Source organism: Hyperolius riggenbachi, chromosome 2 (assembly GCF_040937935.1).
Source record: "Hyperolius riggenbachi isolate aHypRig1 chromosome 2, aHypRig1.pri, whole genome shotgun sequence".
In the NCBI taxonomy this organism is placed as follows: Eukaryota; Metazoa; Chordata; class Amphibia; order Anura; family Hyperoliidae; genus Hyperolius; species Hyperolius riggenbachi.
Genome location: NC_090647.1, coordinates 71,834,904 through 71,856,291, shown reverse-complemented (window position 1 = coordinate 71,856,291; position 21,388 = coordinate 71,834,904). Strand labels below are relative to the sequence as shown.

The 21,388-nt window shown below is 45.0% G+C and overlaps 1 protein-coding gene across 3 annotated transcripts in view; it reads right to left on the bottom strand.

The window, feature by feature from the left end:
• ELMOD1 (ELMO domain containing 1) overlaps window positions 1-21,388 on the bottom strand; it is a 168,972-nt gene that overhangs the window by 26,452 nt on the left and 121,132 nt on the right. For 2 of the 3 annotated variants that reach the window (XM_068266907.1, XM_068266908.1), the window contains exons 6-9: window positions 18,768-18,897; window positions 13,880-14,013; window positions 10,243-10,311; window positions 9,936-9,959 (exon numbers count right to left, since the gene is read on the bottom strand). In XM_068266907.1, the coding sequence (XP_068123008.1) occupies window positions 9,936-9,959; window positions 10,243-10,311; window positions 13,880-14,013; window positions 18,768-18,897 (357 nt within the window). The remainder of the gene's footprint in view (window positions 1-9,935; window positions 9,960-10,242; window positions 10,312-13,879; window positions 14,014-18,767; window positions 18,898-21,388) is intronic. The other variant, XM_068266909.1, reaches the window with a different exon arrangement.

The following is a 21,388-nucleotide window of genomic DNA, read 5'->3' as shown; positions in this document are numbered from 1 at the left end:
TTCTGGAATGAGCATCTCAGTCCCCAGACCTGAATATAATTGAAAATCTGTGGTGTGAGTTAAAGGGAAGGTTCAGGGAACTCTTGAAAAAAATAAAAATCCCTATCCACTTACCTGGGGCTTCCTCCAGCCCGTGGCAGGCAGGAGGTGCCCTCGCCGCCGCTCCAGAGGCTTCCGGTCGTCTTCGGTGGCCGACCCGACCTGGCCAGGCCGGCTGCCAGGTCGGGCTCTTCTGCGCTCCATGGCCGGGCTCTTCTGCGTCCCACGCCGGCGCGCTGACGTCATCGGACGTCCTCCGGGCTGTACTGCGCAGGCGCAGTAGTTCTGCGCCTGCGCAGTACAGCCCGGAGGACGTCCGATGACGTCAGCGCGCCCGCGTGGGACGCAGAAGAGCCCGGTCATGGAGCGCAGAAGAGCCCGACCTGGCAGCCGGCCTGGCCAGGTCGGGTCGGCCACCGAAGACGACCGGAAGCCTCTGGAGCGGCGGCGAGGGCACCTCCTGCCTGCCACGGGCTGGAGGAAGCCCCAGGTAAGTGGATAGGGATTTTTATTTTTTTCAAGAGTTCCCTGAACCTTCCCTTTAAAGAGAGCTGTCCATGCTCGGAAGCCATCAAACCTGAAGGAACTAGAGATGTTTTGTAAAGAGGAATGGTCCAAAATACCTTCAACCAGAATCCAGACTCAAACGCTAGTGGTTTTGGGTGCGGATGAGTGAGTTTAGTCCCAGTGCACACCGGGCGGATCTTGATGCGATCCGCCGGGTGTTAACCGGCCGCATCCGCATCAGCATGGCTAATGTATCTCTACGGGCTGGTGCACACCGGCGGTTTGAGGTTTTTAGCAAACTGCAAACGTGTAGCAAGAGGCACGTTTGCGGGTTGCTAAAAACCTCAAACCGCCGGTGTGCACCAGCCCATAAAGATACATTAGCCATGCGGATTTTCAGGCGGAATCAGCCGGCGGATCCGCCCGGTGTGCACTGGGCCTCTCATTGGAACCTACAGGAAGCATTTAGAGTCTGTAATTTCTGCAAAAGGAGAACCTACTAAATATTGATTTCATTTCATTTTTGTGGTTCCCAAATGTATGCACCTGCCTAATTTTGTTTAAACAATTATTGCACACTTTCTGTAAATCCAATAAACTTCATTTCACTTCTCAAATATCACTGTGTGTGTCTCCAATATGATATATTTAACTGACATTTTTTATCGTAACAACCAACGATTTATACAGGAAAATCATGACGATTAAAGGGAACCAGAGACGAAGCACCCTCATGTATTTTACCATATATATCAGTGGGGACATTAGAGAAAACACCTACCTTGCTTTTTATTTCATTCTGCACTGCACAGCTTTCTTCTAATCAGCCCTGATAAAATCCCCGACTGAGCATTCATTCTGGCTCTGCTCAGGAATATTTATAGCGCAGTCTGTGTTCTCTCATGTCTTTTCAAGTCCAAGCCTGCCCCCTGCTGGCTCTGCTCAGGAACGATTTTAGCTGAGTCATTATAGTAAAGCCAGACTAAATACTCGGTCGGGGATTTTATCAGGTCTGGTAAGAAACAAACTGTGCAGTGCAGAATGAAACAGAAAGCATGGTAGGTGTTTTCTCTTATGTTCCCACTGATCTATATGGTAAAATACATGAGGGTGCTTCGTCTCTGGTTCACTTTAACAAGGTTGCCCAAACTTTCGCATCCCACTGTACATGTACATGTTGACTAAGCATGTTGCTTAGAGGGTACATGCTGCCTAATAATGTTCCAAGTTTCTAGAAGTGGTTATTCTGGAAAACAGTACACACAGTTTGTTCGGTATTACATATCGTTTGGCTGTTTGCATTGAACAGGGGAGAAATGGCATCCCATGAATGATTACCCACACAGGCTTGCAAAGCCCCCTAGAGGCAACATACACACCTAGGGTTTTGTTCACTAAACTGTGATCATTTAAATATCACACCTTATCAAAGATATCACACCTTATCAAAGTTAACAAGCCTTATCAGAGTAGCATAGCGAGCGCTACAAACTTATGCCTGCCAATTGGCAATGGCACTCGTCCTGCCCTGAGCCCCTGCGGGTTTGTAGCGCTCGCTATGCTACTCTGATAAGGCGTGCTAACTTTGATAAGGCGTGATACCTTTGATAAGGTGTGATATTTGAGTTATCACGGTTTAGTGAATCAAGCCCCTTATATTCAAAACAGATGCTACAATTATGCACTAAGGCACTCAGCGCTGCGTAATATGTTGGCGCTTTATAAATACAATAAATAAATAAATAAGGCACTAACTTCTGATAAAAACAGAATTGTATGCAAAGTGTTCCGTACTGGACTCTAGTCTCATCGCAGTGGAAGGGTCCAGTACGGAATACTTTGCATGCAAACTGTTTTGGAAGCTAACATCCTCCATTAATGTTAATTTGGTGCATCTATTTTGAATGCAAGATGTGTACTCTGCCTATATTTAGGCTCTGCACACCGATGCTGGTGATCATTCAGATGCAACAAGGAAAAAATGACTGGGTCTCCACCTGGATGAATAGAATTATAGCATTACTTTATTGTACCATAGCAGCTAAAACTCACAACGTTTTGTTCCTCAACACTTGAAAAAGGCATGTCGGCCGAAACGTTGTGTGTTTTACCTGCTATGATACAATAAAATAGTCGGATAATTGCACTCGTCCGGGTGGAGACCCAGTCATTTTTTCCCTATTGCTGTTATTTCCTGCACCTTTGGTGGATCCAGGTGTGGACTGGTTGACTCCCTGGTTTGTAAGTCCCGGTTCACATTAGCGTTCGCTGTCCGGATTCGCCGGGCCGGATCCGGACCGTATACTGTACAAACGGAACGGATGTTCGGCATAGCAATGCAAAGTCTATGCGACCGTACACACGCGTCCGTTCCCTACGGACCGGAGCCGGACCGGATCTGGACTCCGGACACTTTTCCAACATGCGCTATTTTTAAGGTCCGGATCATCCGGCCGACGCACCCGGACCGGAGCCTGACTGCACCGTCCGGCAATAGAAACCAATGGGAAACGGAAAGCACAGAACACACTGGCTATAAAAACCGGACGTTCTACCCCACTTCCTATGCGTTTTCTAGCGGCCATTTTGGATGGGGACACATGGGCACAGCATTTCTGGAGTGGAGCAGCAGTGACTTTGTGCTGGAGCTGTTTGGCAGTATGTTGGACGTGGAGGTGAGGCCCTACACAGCGGAGGACCTGATTCTACAGTCTCTGTAGCCAAGGATGGTCTGCACTCGTCAAGCTCTCTCCAACAATGACCCCTGCGCTTCTGCTGACCTCCCAGACCCCAGGAATTTATATTGTGTGTTATCTCTTTAAAAAAACGGATCCGGATCGCAGCCGTATTCATACCTGATTGAAAACGCATGCAAACGGACCAAATCCGGATAGGAACCGTACGGGTCCGGTACGGTTCGGATCCGGTCATCCGGTCTGTTTTTCCCAAAAACGCAAGTGTGAACGGGGCCTTATACTTGAGCAGCTTTTAGAGTCCTAGACTGTCTGTTTTTCCTGAATCATTCAGATGAAGCCTGCTTTGGGAAGCGCTGCCGCCTCTCCCTGCTGTCTGCATTGAACACCCGGCCAGACCGAACAGCGCACACACCCCTGTTGCGCCATTTATGTGAACAGCCCCCAAGTCCACTAATACTGGCCCGTATCACAAACTGCAGCACATTGATTCGCTCATCAGCCAGTAAATCTTCAGAGGTAAACTTGTAATTTTTGCTCTGAGCTTTTAACAAATCTCCATCTCTTAGATCTAAACGAGTCTGAACGCCGCCACACATCTGCTATTATGTTCAGCGCACAGGCTGCCTCTGCTGAAGGGCATTCATCCCAATGTTGCAGTAACAAAGTCAAGCCAAGCGCTCATACTGTGAACAATTTCACTAAGCTTGCACTCAGTGGGGACACGGGCGTCCTAAAGCCGCCTCTCACACAAACTAATGGCTGGTAATTTATTCCTCTTTTATGCCACGCACTGAACGGGAGCTGTGGGCAGATGTTCTGACATTTACGATGACAGAAGAAGCATCTCGCTATCAAGTTCTGCTTAATAGATCAGTCTTTTGCAAGTGGAACTCGACATAAGTGATGCCAGCGGGGTCTGAAGAATCCTGAACTATATTTCTGATGCACATTTTTTTTTTAATCATATATTTACATGTATTTCTCGCTTGAGATAAGATAAATAGGTACATTTTGGCGCTCTCAGGCACTCATAGGGTGATTACATTTGAAGGGAATTGGCATTAGTGCCAAATTGCCGAAAGCCAACCTTTAACCAGATTTTGTAGAACATCAAACCCATCACATAGCATTTATGTGTTTATTTTTCACACTTATGTAGCGCTTTACAGAGGATGTCCCAGAAGCCACCTTACTAAGGGATGCTCACGATACTAACATTCAAATGTGTACACAATTTAGGAATAGGATACTTGCAGGATTTGTTGTAGCTTATTCACCCCTCCCCCCCCCCCTCCCCAAGATCCCCTAACCTTTGAAGCCAGAGCTTTCTGTCATGCTTCCCCTACCCTTTGTAACTCCTTATCACACCAAATCAAGACAGCTTCACCCTGGAGGGGTACATACACGAGTGTGTCCGTACTGCGCCTGTGTACAGTCATGCCTGGGTAGTAATCCAGAGCCGCTTGTGCATGAGCAGCTCTATGATAGTGCACAGTCGCGGCCATGCTCCAGAGCATCCCGCATGCATGCAGAGGAGAGCGAGCCGGATCCTCCAGAGCGGTCCCGGTGGGCAGCGGTAGGAGCGGGGAGGACACAGGAAGTCTCTGTAGGACACAGAGGCCTTCCTTTTTTGGTAAGTATCTGATTTTTGACCTGAGGTTCACTTTAAAGTAGCAGAGATGGACTAGGATTTAATGGGGCTCTAGGCAAGGTAGTAGATTCGGGGCCTCCTTGTGGTCCTTTTGGTAAGCTGAAGTGGAGAGAGTTCAAAGAATGTGGCAGGTGGACCCCTTGACAACCACTAGGCCCCAAGCACCTGCCTAGATTGCCTGGTGGATGATCCTGCTCTGGTAAGGAGGAGAACAATAATCTTTTCCAAGATGGTACAGCAGTCTAACTCTCTTGTTGACGCATCGGGGAGGGTTGGGGCTGTTATATACATGCTAGATTCTCGGCAGAAGCGCCCCCAATCAGCCACAAACCATAGAGCCTGTGTATGAAGCTTCAGTCACACTGGGCCTGATGCACTACACTGCCGTACAGTTGCAGTCACACGGGAAGCGCACAAGTAATTTACCGTTACTAATGCCAGGGGAACGCCGCACGTTAACTCTTTAGTGCCCCTGGCGTTACCGGGTTATCGTGCATGTTGCTATGGTAACAGGCGGGTCACTGGCATATGTTCCCCGGCATTAGTAACGGTAGAATTGCTGCATGCTCCCTGCGCACTGCAACTTTACCGCAGACAGCACGAAACAATCTTACCATTACTGCCGCCGGCAGTGTTCTGTTACACAATTAGTGCAGCCTGTGGTACAACGGTAACACAAACATTACTATGGAAATGCGCATTACAAGAGTAGCATAATGCACGTTACCACAGCAACGCTTGCATAACCCATGTACACCGGGACACACTAATTGTGTAATGCACAGTACACTGCCTGCAGTAGTAACGGTAAGATTGCCGCGCGCAGGCGGTGAGTGCCTCAGCCTAACCCCACGCTGTGTTATGAGGAATAGTATAAAAGTACACTTTGAAGCGATGTTTATATATTTTAAATGTATTAATCCCCATTCTCTACCTGTAATATAAATCATGGCTAATGCTCTCAGTCTTACCAGTTACCACTGTTTCTTTCTCAGTAAAGTATAAACACTGGTCCACACAGGACTGCTCCTGGATATAAGCAGTTTAACCACCTGAGGACCGTAGGCTTACACCCCCCTAGTGACCAGGCTATTTTGTACAATTAAGGCCACTGCAGCTTTAAGGGCTCGCTGCAGGTTCGCACAACTCAGCACACAAGTGATCCCCCCTCCCTTTTCTGACTACCAACAGAGGTTTCTATTGGTGGGCACTGATTGCTCCCCCAATGTTTGTTTGTTTTTGTATAAATATTTATTTCCTTTTTTTACTATTTTTTTTTCTAAACCCCGCCAGCCAATCAGCGCGATCGGCTGTCACAGGCTTCAGCCTATGACAGCAGATCGCTTCCCTGCCTCCAGAGGGAACAGCCTCAGATCGCAGTGCTGTACGGTGTAAATAGACGGCGGTTTCGCTGTCTAATAGTCCCTAGCAGTGATCGCCACTGGGAGACTGATGACGGAACGGAGCTCCGTCATCGGCACACACAATCTCCTGCAAAACACGCCCCCAGGACTGTATTCCAATTGGTGTTAGTCAGTCCTGAGGCTGCCAACGCCCTCACGCCAATTGACGTGAGGCGGCCGTTTAGGAGTTAAAGGACAACTGAAGTGAGAGTAATATGGAGGCTGCTATATTTATTTCCTTTTAAGCAATACCAGTTGCCTGGCTATCCTGCTGATCCTCTTCCTCTAATACTTTGTTTGTTTCTGGTGTTATTCATACACTACTGCAGCCAAATAAATCAACAGGGCTGCCAGGCAGCTGGTATTGTTCAATAGGGAATACATATGGCAGCCTCCATATTCTTCTCACTTCAGTTGTCCTTTAAAGAACAAGCGACACCCATGCTAACCTAGAAATAAAAAACACATATATAAGTAGATAAATACTACTTCTACTTACATAACAGATGTATTGTGCTATCCACGTAATGATTCCTGTGAGTTTTACAAAGGAAAAGCAGAAAATCCTATTCTAGGCAGTGGCCATCTTGCCAAGCTAATGCTGACATCATATCCTCCCTGACTCTTGTTTTCCCCCCTCCCTTCTCTTGCTCATTGTGTATTCATTAGCTGCCCTCCTCCCAGAGTATTCAGACACTCCCACTGAGGTGTATACTAGGAACTGCACTCTTTTTTTTTTTTTAACTTTTCTCCAATCGCTGAGTCACCTCAGCCTCGCTTGTAAACAGAAGTGAGCAGAGGATCATGTTTCAGATAGGCTAGGCAGGGAAATAAATGGAAGAGGAGGAATATATTATAGATAAAAAGAACCCCCAGCATTCAACTGTTTGGCACGGACTACTAAAGGGCCAGTGCTCCTAAAGTATGTGATAACTCCAAATCATAACAGCAGAAAAAGTATTTGCAAGTTTTGAATGCAGGATTAGCATCTCTATCACTTAATACACTCAGACCAGTTGCTGTTGAAATTTGTTTTTTATGGTGACAATACCGTTTTAAGCAACCAGCTGTTAATGGCGTAATGACTGCACGTTATATAAAGGACATGAGATGATGGCTGCACTTATCACATATGGATATATAATGTCACACTCACTACAATGAGGACATGAAGTGACAGCTGCACTTATATGGGTGGGAGTCCCATTGCTTATACTTGTTATAGGCATCACATGTCATAGAAGAATAGGAGGCACAAGATGGCAGCACATTTCCATGTACTGGGAAAGGAAGCACTGCTACACTAGGAACACTGCTTGGGTGGGGGTGTTGGGAGTCTCACACATTGCTCGGGGTAAGGAGGGCCGGTGTGTCTTTATTGGGGCTTCAAAACCGGCCCATAAATCTGTTACAGAAACGGTAGCGCAAAACATAACAAGTACCTCACAGCAAATAAAAAACACCAACAATAGCGAAAATGCATAAATAAGATGCAGTCCTCTTCAGGCAGAGCGATACAGTACACAATGACCAGGTGACAAAGCTCAGCTTGCATCCATTTGAATGAGAATGAATCTGAATTCTAATAATCAAAGGCTTTTTTTCATATGTATAACATTTTCATTATAATTGTACTAGAATGTGCATACTACGTCCGACTGCAAGGGAAGCCCTGTCTGCCTGCATCCATGGCCATCTGTGCGCATGCAGGTCCACATCGGCCGGCATGCCTGGCAATGACTGAGGCTCCGCATCTGTGCACAGGGAGGCTGACATGGACACAGCAGGTACTCAGGACAATTATTAGGTATATTTCTTGGATATGGTTTTGGGCATAATTTGGTGACCTGTGAGCAGAATTCCGCGTTAAACAATCAAACGGATAATGTGAAATTAAGAAGAGCGTAAAAAAGTACATATCGCGGTGCTACATGGTGCCGATAGTATAAATATCAGTAATATAGCATTATCGATATTTTACTATAGACTAAACTTGAGCCCTATTCTTACATTAGAGGGTGTGGTACCAATGGAGTCCGAGGACCTTCCAAAGGAGACAAAAAACGAGACAGGGACACCAGGAGCCCCTGATAGTGTAGCACGTTGAGGGTATGGGACACTCAACAACAGTATGTGCAGAATACTCAAAAGAGTAGGTTTCAATACAGGCAACCACAGTGTAACGGCTGGTGAGGAAAGCCAGTCCTCCCTTTGGTTCTTTAGTCTTTGTCACTGTAGATCATTTCAGGAAAAGAAAAAGGGGTGTAAGGGTTCCGAGGAACCAACATACACGGCCGACACCCCGACCAGAGGGGGTTGGTGTGGGATATTACTGGGAGGGAGGAGGCACCCCAAGATGTGATGTTTGGAAGGGAGAATGTCAGCTGGATAAAACATACATAAATAGGCTTACCTCTAAAAGAAGAGGGTAGCCCACATAAACTAATAACATTTTTTATAGAAATCAGAAACGTGAATGATAAAGCGTTTCGCAGATCGCAGTCCGCTTCCTCAGATCAAATAACAAAAAGTGCCTCAATACTAGCGATTTGCAAGCAGGAAGCACCTCTATGAGCCTCATGTCAGGGGTTTGGTTTAGGCCGGGGGAGGGAACGGGTCATAGGGTTAGGAACCACTGGGGGGGGGGGGGTCATAGGGTTAGGCACCACCAGGGGAGGGGTTCTGTGTGAGGGTAGTGAAAGCCATAAAAAAATATTGGTAAATATCTACATTTTAGCGATATTCTACTAGCGGCTATCCCCTGCGCCACTACTACTTTTTTTTTTTTAATAAAGAAAAAGCCCTTAATAAGAAGGTTTAGGAAGCAAAAGACAGGAGGAGCGCTCCGTAGTGTGATACCGTTTAATAAAATGAAAACTGCGCAATAAAAGATACACTTACTAGATGTGTATGTATCCAGATGGTAAATGGATGACAGGTGTCCCTTCGGGGTGACTGTGTGCAGGTTACGTCAAGACGCGTTTCGGCGTGTCCACGCCTTCGTCAGTTCAGACGTGAACTGACGAAGGCGTGGACACGCCGAAACGCGTCTTGACGTAACCTGCACACAGTCACCCCGAAGGGACACCTGTCATCCATTTACCATCTGGATCCTTGCTGCCGCTGGCCACTGCAGCTTCAGGTTTCGCTTCCAAGAGGGGATGTCCTTTTTATTCTGAGCTATATGCCAATTTTAAATGCCTACTGTTCATACACATCTAGTAAGTGTATCTTTTATTGCGCAGTTTTCATTTTATTAAACGGTATCACACTACGGAGCGCTCCTCCTGTCTTTTGCTTCCTTTTCCAGTGGTCCGCTCACAGCCGAGTGTTTGAGGAGCTGCCAGTGTGTGATCAGTCTGCGGTCCACTTTGACCTCTCACCTGCGTTAGCGCAAGATTGCACATTTTTTTTTTTTTTTTTTTTTTAATAAGAAGGTTTACCCCATCTAAAATACTAAAATATGCCCGGCAATTTAGATTTACACGCAGTGATAATCATTTTTTAACTCCTCACATCATTCGATTATGAGTAGCACTGAATTCAAATCAATTCCTAATCTTGCTGAAAAGGAGTGCATCTTTACCAAGACTTCAGCAACACAAGAACACCAAGCAAAGCAGAGAGTGGAAATTATACCTGACTTCCTCTTTACTGACATCCCTTTGAAAAATACAAAGAAAAAAAATAGAAAAAAAAAATAAAGCAACCAAATAATGTATAAATACAAAAGTATATCTCAAGTCGAGAGCAGCAGTACAGCGTGTTTGTACAGTACAAAAAGTGTAAACTAAGCTAAGCGACAACCTCTTCTTATCACAGAATATCATACATTATGACACAATACTAAGAAACGTAAATGACAGCATCCTAATATGGTCATAACTGGAAGAAATAACTTTCATTTCAACAACACAATGCAAGGATGAAATAAAACTATACTCACCTGCACTTTGGCTGAAGAGAGTCAGATAGTATCTGAAGAGCTGTTGCGGGGTCTTTTTCTGCAAAGTAGCTGAAAGAAGAAAACCCCAAACATTTACTATGCTTAACCAACATCATTATATTCATTATATTATATTATCCCTGTAGCTAAATAGATTGTTTTGAACCATATTTTTGGCCTAAAATTGTGTGTGTGAGGCAAGGGGTGGGTCAGTAGATGACGGCCTACATTCGACTTCCCCATGCAGAGTGCACATTCCATTATTGGCCTCGATTCATAAAGCATTCCCGCATTCGGAAATGCAAAAAAACGCTCACTTTACCGACCACACACCAAAATATGCATTCATAAAGGCTTTTTCCGCATGAAAAGCCGACATTTGCGAACAGAGTGATCAATCACCGCCTTGCGCGGTGATTATCACAGCAACAGTAACAAATGTCAATTCATAAAGATTAGAGGTAGCGGTATGCGGACGGGTATTACCGCTACCTCTGATGTGGCGAGAAGCGTGCGGAATCCGTTGCAGTGAATGGGACAGACCTCCCAAGCAGCTGCAGAGAGAACACCGCACGGAGGGATTCCGCCTGCTTCCCCTGTTTCCGCACGTCTCCCGACAGCCTAACGCCTGCCTACAGCGGAGTATCTCCGCACGTATATCACAAGTAGCTAAATTTTTATGAATTACCACCCTGAAGGCGGAAATACCGACAGCGGTGTTTCCCCGCTCGACTTTCCCCGCTCGCAGGCAGTTTTATGAATCGAGGCCATAGTCTGTACAGCCTTTGTCACATTAGCTTTTAAACAGAGAAGCTATGTTATAATGTCCACAAGTACCACAAGGCTCTCTGCTAAGAACACTTGAAGTAGCAGAACTATTCCTGAACTGCCCAGCAGAGGGAGCGTCACCATTGTATTAGTGGGACTCAGCACTCAGCAGCACAATAGTGTCAAGGTGCAGGGGTGGCCTGGATGGAGAAGTGTGCCTGAAAAAAACACAAGAAATAAGCCCCTCTAGTGCTCTATTTCTCAAAGGATAGTAAAGTATCACTAGTATACCTGCTGATTTTATAGTTGTAAGTTCTGGAAGTGTAAAGCTTAACAAAAAAAAGTTACATACTAACCTATGTGTCATGATCACTGCTGCAGCAGATATTGCTGGAAGTAGTAGTGCTGCAGCTCAGGCAGTTCTGATCTCTTTCCATGCAAGCTGCATAGCTTTGTCTGCCTTTCCCTGCTGTCAGCTTGTGACTGATTACCATTCACCTGTGTGGGAATCTGCATGTCTGCTCCCATTGGATGACCTCAGTATAAGGATCTGCTTCCTGCAGGACTCCTCGGGTTTTCATAGCTTCAGTTTAAGCCTGTCTTGCTGTCGCTTCAGCCCCCGATCGTGTTTCTTGTTCTAGCACGTTGATCACCCGTGCTGAGCTAGTTATCCTGTTCCTGGTCCTGTTTGTGGATTGCGTTCATCTCTGCGAGGAGATAACGAATCCTTCTGAATCCCGTCCTGTTACCGTTTGTGGATTGCGTTCATCTCTGCGAAGAGATAGCGAATCCTTCTGAGTCCTGTTCCCTGTATCGTTCCAGTCCTAAGTCAGTGTTCCTGCTTATGTCATATATCGGTTCATTGCCGATATATACATATGTTAGTCAGACGTTACAAATAGTTTCATTGATAGCTGTAATTGTAATACGCTAGGAAATCATACTTATTGTATATTTATCTGTGTTACATTCATCTATCTTGATCCTGCTATTTCCTGACTATCCTGTCCTGTCTTTGTGAGGCACGCCATCGCCGCAACGCATTGGCTGCCTCATTCCAGTCTGTCTTGTTGTGGACGCTTGCTGTCACTAAGTAGTGGCTAATTAAGCAAGCGTTCATTCTGACTACCTGTCCTGATTTCCTCAGTTCTGGTTTATGCGCTCAGCGCTACTTTGCGCTGAGACGTTATAACGAAAGCATTGTTTGTGGCTGTCAGATCTGCACCGGCTCTGTGCGCCACAATCTCCTATTGGAGTCAGTCCTCCCCTCCACTATACTAGGGATAGCCTGTTTCCTTGTGCTGGTGTGTGTACCTCCTCCACGCCAGCTCATGCGATGCATGCTGACTGTGGAGAATACACCACCAAGCCTCACACTATGGAGAGGCAATGCTCTGGATCCTATAGAGCCCTCCCTGTCAGCTCTTGCACCCTGTTCCCATGCTTTCCCCCTCGTTTAATATGCTGCCTCCAGGCGGGATTCCAAAGACAGGCGGCTCCATACTGCGCATGCGGGAGTGCGTATGTAAGCACGCTCAACATGTGCAGAACAGAGCCGCCTGTCCTCGGAACAACTGACACAAGTGCTTTCTAGGCCTCCGGAGGGCTCACAACCAATTCGTCGAGTACACACAACAGCGGTGACAACGCTGGAATGAGGGGAGCAAGAGAAGATAGGGGAGGCTCTATAGGATCCAGAGCCTTCCCTCTCCATAGGCAAGTATGACCTTTTTTTCAGCTTTACACTGAAAGATTACCAGAGCTGAAGAAAATAAAAAGTTTTAAACATACCTAGGGCTTCCTCCAGCCCCATTCGCTCAGATCGCAAAGAGCGCTTTTTTCTTAGGTCAGACTGGCTGCCACTGACAGAAGTGACGGGACCTGGTACCGGAGCTGCAGACAGCAGAGGACGGCGGTGTGGGAGCGATCCGAGCGGATGAGGCTGGAGGAAGCCCCATGTATATATAAATCTTTTTCTATTCTTCAGCTCTGGTTTCTTTTTAAGGCAACCTGAAGTGGGAGGAAAACGGAGGTTGCCATCTTTCTTCCCTTATAAATAATGCCAGTTGCCTGGCTGTTGTGATGTGCTTTTGGCTTTGGTTGTTTTTGAGTCGCACACCTGCAGCAAGCATGCAACCGGTGGAGTCACATCAGAGTCAGAGCCTCTGATCTGCACGCTCTTTCTGGGCCAGTGACTTATAGCACAGTAGTCAGGTAACTGGCATAGTTTATAAGAAAATAAAGATGGAAGCCTCTGCATTCCTCTCATTTCAGCTTCCCTTAACGAGAACCTGTACTGAGTAAAAATATTTAAAATAAACACAAGAGGTAACCTCAAATGAACATTACATAGTTACCTTGCCATCAGTTCCTCTCAGAAGCTCACCATTTTCTTCTGACAATGATCCCTTCCAGTTCTGACAAGATTTTGTCAGATCTGAAATATATCAGTTGCTGTCAGTAAAATATCAGCTGCTGTCAGTTATAGCTGAGAGGAAAACTGATGTACCAGGTAATGTCCATGTTTCCCTATGGCTCAAGTGGGCGATGTTACAGTTTAACAGTGTGCTAACCATGAAGCTGTTATGGGGTAATGGCCATTTTCAAAATGGAGGATGGAGAATTCCCTTGACCACAGTGGACAAACAGGACGCGGGACAGGAGAAAGATTGAGGAGTAGTCTACACAGGAGGTAAGTATGACCTGTGCATGGTTATTTTGACTTTAATTTTCAGTTCAGGTTTTCCCTTTTACACTTAATCTTTAACAGAAAATGGCAGTTTAACAACAAGCGCAGTTTATGGCATGACTGGTTTCCCGTTTTTCTGCGTAGGCCGCAATGCGATCTACAAGTCTGGCAGATACTTACACCAAATTGTACAGTCCCAATAGACCCATTCCTCTAAAATCTGTTTTTGGGTCATCTCCTTGGAAACCAATATCACACCACTGCTTGGAGACCCGCGCTTCCAGCGGAACACCAGGTTTCAGCGTTTTCCACAGCTGTAAATTAAAGATGAATCATATTGTGAGATGCAGCTATGCCTCAAATCTGGAGCAGATACATTACATAAAACATCATTTCAAAGCAACCTACAGCCATCAAAAGGAATGGCGAGCAGCTGATGACTGGGGCAATTCATCTTGTTATACAATCCTACCTAATAAGACGCAAGTGTCTCTGTGTCCCATGTCCCTGTATGTGTCCTTTTTTGTTGGGCGCATGTGCAGGGAGGGACGCAGAGAGCTGGGGGAATGACGTGGCGGGGGGCCAGGAGGGGCGGGCGTGTGCGCGGCAGATTCGCGGAGACAGACCTAGCCCGTTTTTAAACGGGCTATAGTCACTAGTGGTGTATAAAAGAATGATGGACGGCAAAACCAGGACTTTTAAAACAAACAAACAAAAAAGTTTGATCTGTATATAGTGCTTGAAAACACAGGTTTTGTTCAGGAAATACAAACGGTAGCGCTCGGATAAATTCATGTGCTTCACGTGTGTTACAAAACTTTTTTTCCACTGTTTATTCAGTTTTGCCGTTCTTTTTTAAATTGGACCTAAACTCTGAACTTCCTCTCTGCTCTAAAAAGATAAGTAACAGCATACTAACCTTTAAAGAAACACATTTGTTTGTTGCAGCTGATACAAATCCTGAAATAAATTTGCAGTGTGTCTACTTCCTGCTTTCATGGAAGCCGACATATTGCTAAAATCCTGTGATTTCAAATCAGACTCTCTGCCATGGCAGTCAGCGGACACAGCTGAAGAATCAAATTACAACTTGTGCTTTGTCACAGATGGGGGGAATTAGACAGGCTAAACTCTCTAAATACATACAGGGTGCATTTCTCTACGGAAGGGGTCAGGAACCTTTTTGACTGAAAGAGCCATAAACGCCACATATTTTAAAATGTAATTCTGTGAGAGCCATACAATATGTTTCAAACTGGGACAGTAAGCATGTGCAGCAGAGGGCTCACGTCCCTATTGCCATGGTGATGTGTACACAGTTTATCCGCCGGGCAGCGGAAGTGTCAGACACAACTTCAGCTTCTTTTGGGTTTCAGCAACATCAGCAATTTCCCAGACAGAAGAAATACCGACTAACAGCTTGTACAATTCGCTAGCTGACTTGGGGGTCAATTCACTTTGTAGGACGAGATCCCCGCACTTTGGCCCAATAGGCTGCCTGTCAAGTGACAAGCAGCCTCTTGGGCCGCCAATCAAAGTGCAGGGATCTCGTCCTACAAAGTCACTGGACCTGACAGGGTCTAGGGTGGGACAATTGAAACGGCCGTTAGTTTTGGGGTAGCGCGAGTAAGTTAGTAGTGCATGCTACAGCAGTAGCGTGCCTGCTTTGAAAATTTTACTTGCGCTGCCACACTAAGCTGTGCTGCTTGAGCAGCGTAGCTTAGTGAATCAACCCCTACTGATTTCTCTGTGAGCCAGATGTAGCCATCAAAAGAGCCACATCTGGCTCCCGAGCCATAGGTTCCCTACCCCTGCTCTACAGTATGTTTTCCTTCTGTCCTTTGCAAGAACTCAGGTCCACTTTAAAGAGGAACTGTAGTGAAAATAACATAATTAATAAAATTGCTTTTTTTTCTTTCTTCCAATATTCAATTAGAAGTTATTTAGTCAGTGTTTGCCCATTGTGAGATCTTTCCACGCCCTGATATATATTCTAAAATGTATCACTGGTGGCCACATCTTTAGTCCTGCCAGGTGATCTGTACGGAATGTTCATTTCTGAGAGTTCTATGCACAGAGGGACATGCTGCTTGGTTGGCAGTTGGAAACAAGTGTTATTTCCCACAATGCAACAGGGTTCACAGACAACTCTGACATCACAGGAATTGTCTTGAAGATGTCTTCAATCCCTAGGCTAACTTTTTGTTGATGCTTCCAAGTGCAGCAGTGTCCCCCATTCCATGTGCAGCCCACTCATCCATATATTATGCCCATGAACAGCAGCTCCTCTCCTTCATGTACAGCTCTTTGGGGCAGCAGCACCTCTTCCCTGTGTTCCTTGTTTGCAGCCTCCTCCTCAATATGCAGCAACCCCTCTTCCATGTCCAGTCACCCCCCCCTGGGCTGCAGACGCCCAAGGCTCGGGCCTTTGTGGCCTTCCCAGAAATCGTGCCCTGTGTACATTTCGTACGTATGCCTACCCATGTTATTTAAATCTTACAAATTGTTTGCAGTAGTGGTCTGCTTCTATCAGCCCCCTGAAGCTGTCATGTCCCGCGCCATCCTCCACTGATCACCCGTTCCCTGCCGCTGCCACCGGGCAATTATTCGTCTAACAACAAATAATACGCGCTCCCGTCATCGGGAGCTTACTGTGCAGTACAAAGTTTTCTTGAACTGCGCCTGCGCGGTTAGCTTCTGATGACGCGCACGCCGCGCAGCCGCAGCTGGATGAGATGTCGCGTTCGACCGGGGCCGGCGGCAAGGAACGGCGGATCGTTGGAGGACGGCATGGAACATGATTACAGCTACAGGGGGCCGGTAGAAGCCCCAGGTAAGTGTCTGTTTTTATTTTCAACACCCCCTCAGAGAAGCCCTTTAATTCATGGTACAAATGTATGTGTGTTTGCCTTATATGAATCCAGGCTTTATGTTGCCTTTGTGCTGCTGTGTTCAGCTATATGCTTTTCTGTTGGCTTTTTCTATCTGTTTACACTCTACATTGGCCATGGTCAATATGTATTGGGCAGAGCTTGTGTTGAGAGTTTGGCATGCCCAGGGCTGTCTCATTATGACATTACATTCTATCATCTATTACTACGCGGTATACCCCATCTGACATTGGTGCCAAACAGGAAGTGAGGGGTGCTTGTGGTCACTTCCTGCTTCGGGGTATGCAGAAGTGCACGGAAGTGTATTGTATGCTTCCGCTCATGCGAGCTGCATCGGTAACTTTTTAAATATACCCTCGCCATAGACTAACATGACTTCTGGACCAACGCAGCTTGACGCAGAAGGCGCGCTGTAGCGTTGTTTTGAACCTGCGTTGGGGATGAGCCATAAAATCACTTGCGTCGCGTCGTACCGCTTAAGTATGAAATTCACCATAGACTTTTTTTTATTGCCCGGCTGTGGGGTGCGGTAAAAAAAGTGCACAGCCCCAGTGCGAAAGGGTCCTCAGGGTTCCACATTAAGAATGAGCTTTATTAAGGTATTTAGGAGTAGTGATGGTCATGTCTAGGAAAACTCATGGAGAAGCATGTGATCAGTTTGGTCAGGTGACAGATATGTAAGTCTCTGATTTGCTAGTTATGATCATGTGCTAAAGCAGGATGTGATCACAGCAAATCAGAGGTTTTCATATGTATCAGCTGATCAATTTCCCATTCCCATGCCTATTTCCCATTCACCACTAGGTGTCACCGCTTTTTCTTTCCCCCTTTATTCCAGTCCGTTTCATATGGTTATGGGATAATTTGCACGGTTAAGTTGTTTAATTGACTTATTACAGGGAACCTTAACTGTCATAAACAAAAAAGTTTCCCTTACCTAAGGCTTCACCAAGCCCCCTGCAGCCGTCCTGTGCCCTCACCAGTCCTCAGGTGCCCTGCTGCAGGATAGTTTCGTTTTCGGGAACGCATACAATGAGACGCGTGGACAGGGGCCGAGTCTCTGACAAAAAAGAAACTAACCTTTCCTTTAAGATCTTTATTAGAGAAAACCTTATGTATGAGGGATAAGGTGGCTGCCACATTTATTTCTCTTTAAAAAATACAATTTGCCTGACCTAATGATCCTCTGCTTCTAATACATTTAGCCATAAACCCTAAACAAGCATGCAAATCAGATGCTTCTGACAAAAATATGACAAGATTAGCTGCATGCTTGTTTCTGGTGTAATTCAGACACTACTACAGCCAAAGAGATCAGCAGAGCTGCAAGGCAACTGGCAGTGTTTAAAAGGAAATACATATGGCAGCCTCCATATACCTTTCCCTTCAAGTACCCTTTAACTACTTGAAGACCGCCTCACGCCAATGGGCGTGACCACAGCGGCAACCCCAGGACCACCTAACGCCAATTGGCGTCAAGTCCTGGGGCTGCAGTTCCCCAGGGAATGGCCGCACGCATGCGCGATCGTTCCCTGCCCGTTCACGGAGCGGAGTTCCGCCGATCGCGGCTAGCATGCTGCTTGTAAACGTAAGGGGAAAGAAATCCCCTTTGTTCACATGCGCACAGCGCTGCTGGGGGCCACAGCGCTGTACGAGATCGGCGATCCCCGGCCTCTGATTGGCCGGGGAGCGCCGTCTTTTCATAGGCCGATGCCTATGAGAGGCGGAACAGGACGGATCGCCGTCCTGTTCCAATGCAGGCATCGGAGGGGAGGAGGGAAGGGGAGGGAGGAAGGGGAGAGAAACAGCCTCGATGAGGCTTGAAAAAAAAAAAGTGGCAGCAGCGATCGGAACCCTCCGGCGGCATGTCCCCTTAGGGATAAAAAAAGGAGGCGAGTCCGATCGCTGAGCACCTAAGCTGGGCTGTGCGTTAGGCTAAAAACCCTGCACAGCCCAGCGCTGCAACAAAGAGCCTGGTCTTTAGGGGGGGGGGGGGAAGGGGTACCACTTCTCTCTTCCAGTGTAAGCTATGAACAGAACGTCTGTGAAGGCTGAAATATGTTAGCTGTGTGTTCAGTAAATGAAAAGTGAAATATGTAACAAGAGGTACATGTTTCTATAACTGATCACCACCTATCATATGTCTTACACACTTGGCCACTGTCTGCTTCCCATACCTTTATAAGCATCTCTTCATGTTCAGGGTTCTCTGAATCATATGCCTCCCTGCGCAGCTTCTCCACCTCCACGGTCAGATTTCTGTACCCCACAATCTGCAGCAGACAAGCCTGGAGAGACACAGCCAGCCTACACAAAGACAAGCAAAATACAATGGAACTCTTTCACAGTTACTATGAGTCAATACATATTTCAGCACCTGTAGTGCTATCTTAACCTGTAAACAGCCACACACGAGTTCTCTCACTTTAAGATAACGCACTGCTTTTGTCTTCAGCTGGCAGAACTCGTTGTGCTGTAAATTTTTGACTTGCTTTGATCTCTCTGTCCAAGCATAATACACAGAAACAAAGCAGAAGTCCTCTTTTATTGTCTCACACTGTCCCCTAGTGACAAGTGGCCATAATACACATTGCAGCAGTACGGAGTCTAATATTGTCTCCAGTACAGGAAGAGTTGAGACATTTCAGTTATCTATGCAAATGAGCCTCTCTGAGCTGTCTGACCTAACTAGGGTCGCTGTTTTCTGGAGGACTTAAAATATACATCAAAGAGACAGTCAGAGCCAGACTTATAAGATAAGATTTTTACTGCAGGGAAGTTGAAAGGGTTATTAGCTCTGCTTGTTTTATAGTATAAAATACAGAGTGTGACTTGTAATTACAAATATGAAAGCAGTATGCAGTTATAAAAAAAAAAGCTATATATATCTAAAAATTTAAATGAGACTATTTTCTTTGCTACTAATGTTCTATTAATTATACGTACTACACATACAAATCATTACATCATATTTTTTTTTCACTTCATTGTCACTTTAACAGGCTGCCACTGATAAAAGACAGTAAAACATTCAAGGTACTTTGTAAATGTTTAAATATAAAAGAAAACCCTGGATACTAACAGTCATTTTAGGAGTAGGAGGATAAATATAGCTGTTTATCTCATCAGTTTACTTTCACCTCGGGTTCATTTTAAAAGATAAAGAACCTGCAGTTAATTATAACTTTCTATTAGAAGACGGTTCATAGAAAGTGTCATTTTGACTGAATAAAGAATCTCATCTGAAAGATTAATTTTTTTTTTTTTTTGAAAATTCTTTTTATTGAAATTTTCAGGTTTAAACAAAACTAATAACACCAACAAAACACCCTGTCTTCCTCACATGCAGGTGAGGCGACAGGAACCACAGGAAAGAATGCAGACTGTTTCCACACGTCTTATATATTGCATACAAGCAAATTGGCTGTTAAGAAGCAGAGGTATTGCGTTGCATATTTGGAAAACAAATAAATACATTTATGCAGATTTAAGCAAAATTTATCAGAGACATTGTACTTTAGTTACATACACCCAGTTTTTAGTTAGGAGCTATATCTATATTAATGTCTAGGACCTTCCACATGTCTTAGTTACCCTTAATAAGCTAAAGTAAATAGGTTAATAATAATAATAATATTATTATATATATAATAGGTTTACTATTATTTTATTACAGGAAAGCAATAGTGCTACAATGGAAACAACCAGCTCCCCCAACCTACTTATATTGGAAGAAACTGATAAACAACTCTCTTCACCTATACAAGGCAGCTTACATAGCAAGGGGATGCTCCGCCAAGTTTAATAAGATATGGGGAATGTGGATCTCCAATAAAGATACTGCATAGGGTGCACTGAGACTAGATCTCTGAGATTTACTTGAAAGATTAATTTGAATTAATTCATTTGAAAGAAGGATTCATTTGATTAATCTGAATTAATTAAATCAAGATTTTCAATAACAATTGCCTTAGATTGGAAAAAAAAGTGTACTTAATTAACCACTTCACCCCAAAGCGGTTTTTACCCTAACGGACAAGAGCCATTTTCACCTTTCAGTGCTCATCCCTTTCATTTGCCAATAGCTTAATCACTACTAATCACAATGAAATTATCTATATCTTGTTTTTTTCACCACCAATTAGCCTTTTTGGGGTTGATATTTGTTTTCATTAATTACTTTATTTTCTATGCATCTTAAAGGGAAAAACAAGAAAAAAAATGAAAAAATACACTATTTCTCCATGTCCACCCCCTATAGTTTTAATATACACACTGCTACTGTACATAAAACTCTCAAATTTTATCTGCCTATTTGTCCTGGTTATCACAAGATTTTAATTATGCCCCCAATACAAAGTATGGTGACAATATATTATTTTGAAATAAAGGTTTTTTCTTCACTAATCTCAGTGCACGGGAGCGTGCATGCGCACAGCGGCAGCAGCACTGTTTGACTTATAAAAACATCCTGGAGCCGTTAAGAAGCTGTCTGACTGTCATTATGTGGTTAATCATTTTCAAGTTTATATTCCGAATTTGCACAGTTGTGATTCCCTAGGGAACTTGAAGAAAGAGGTATAAGGAGGCTTCTATATTTATTTTCTTTTAACTATTTCAGGACCACAGGCTTACACTCCCACAGTGACCAGGCAATTTTTTACAATTTTGCACTCTGCAGCTTTAAAAGTTTGCTGCAAAGTCGTACAACTTAGCACCCAAATGAACTCCCGCCCCCTTTTCTGCCCACCAACAGAGTTTTCTGTTAGTGGGCTCTGATCGCTCCTGCAATGTTTGT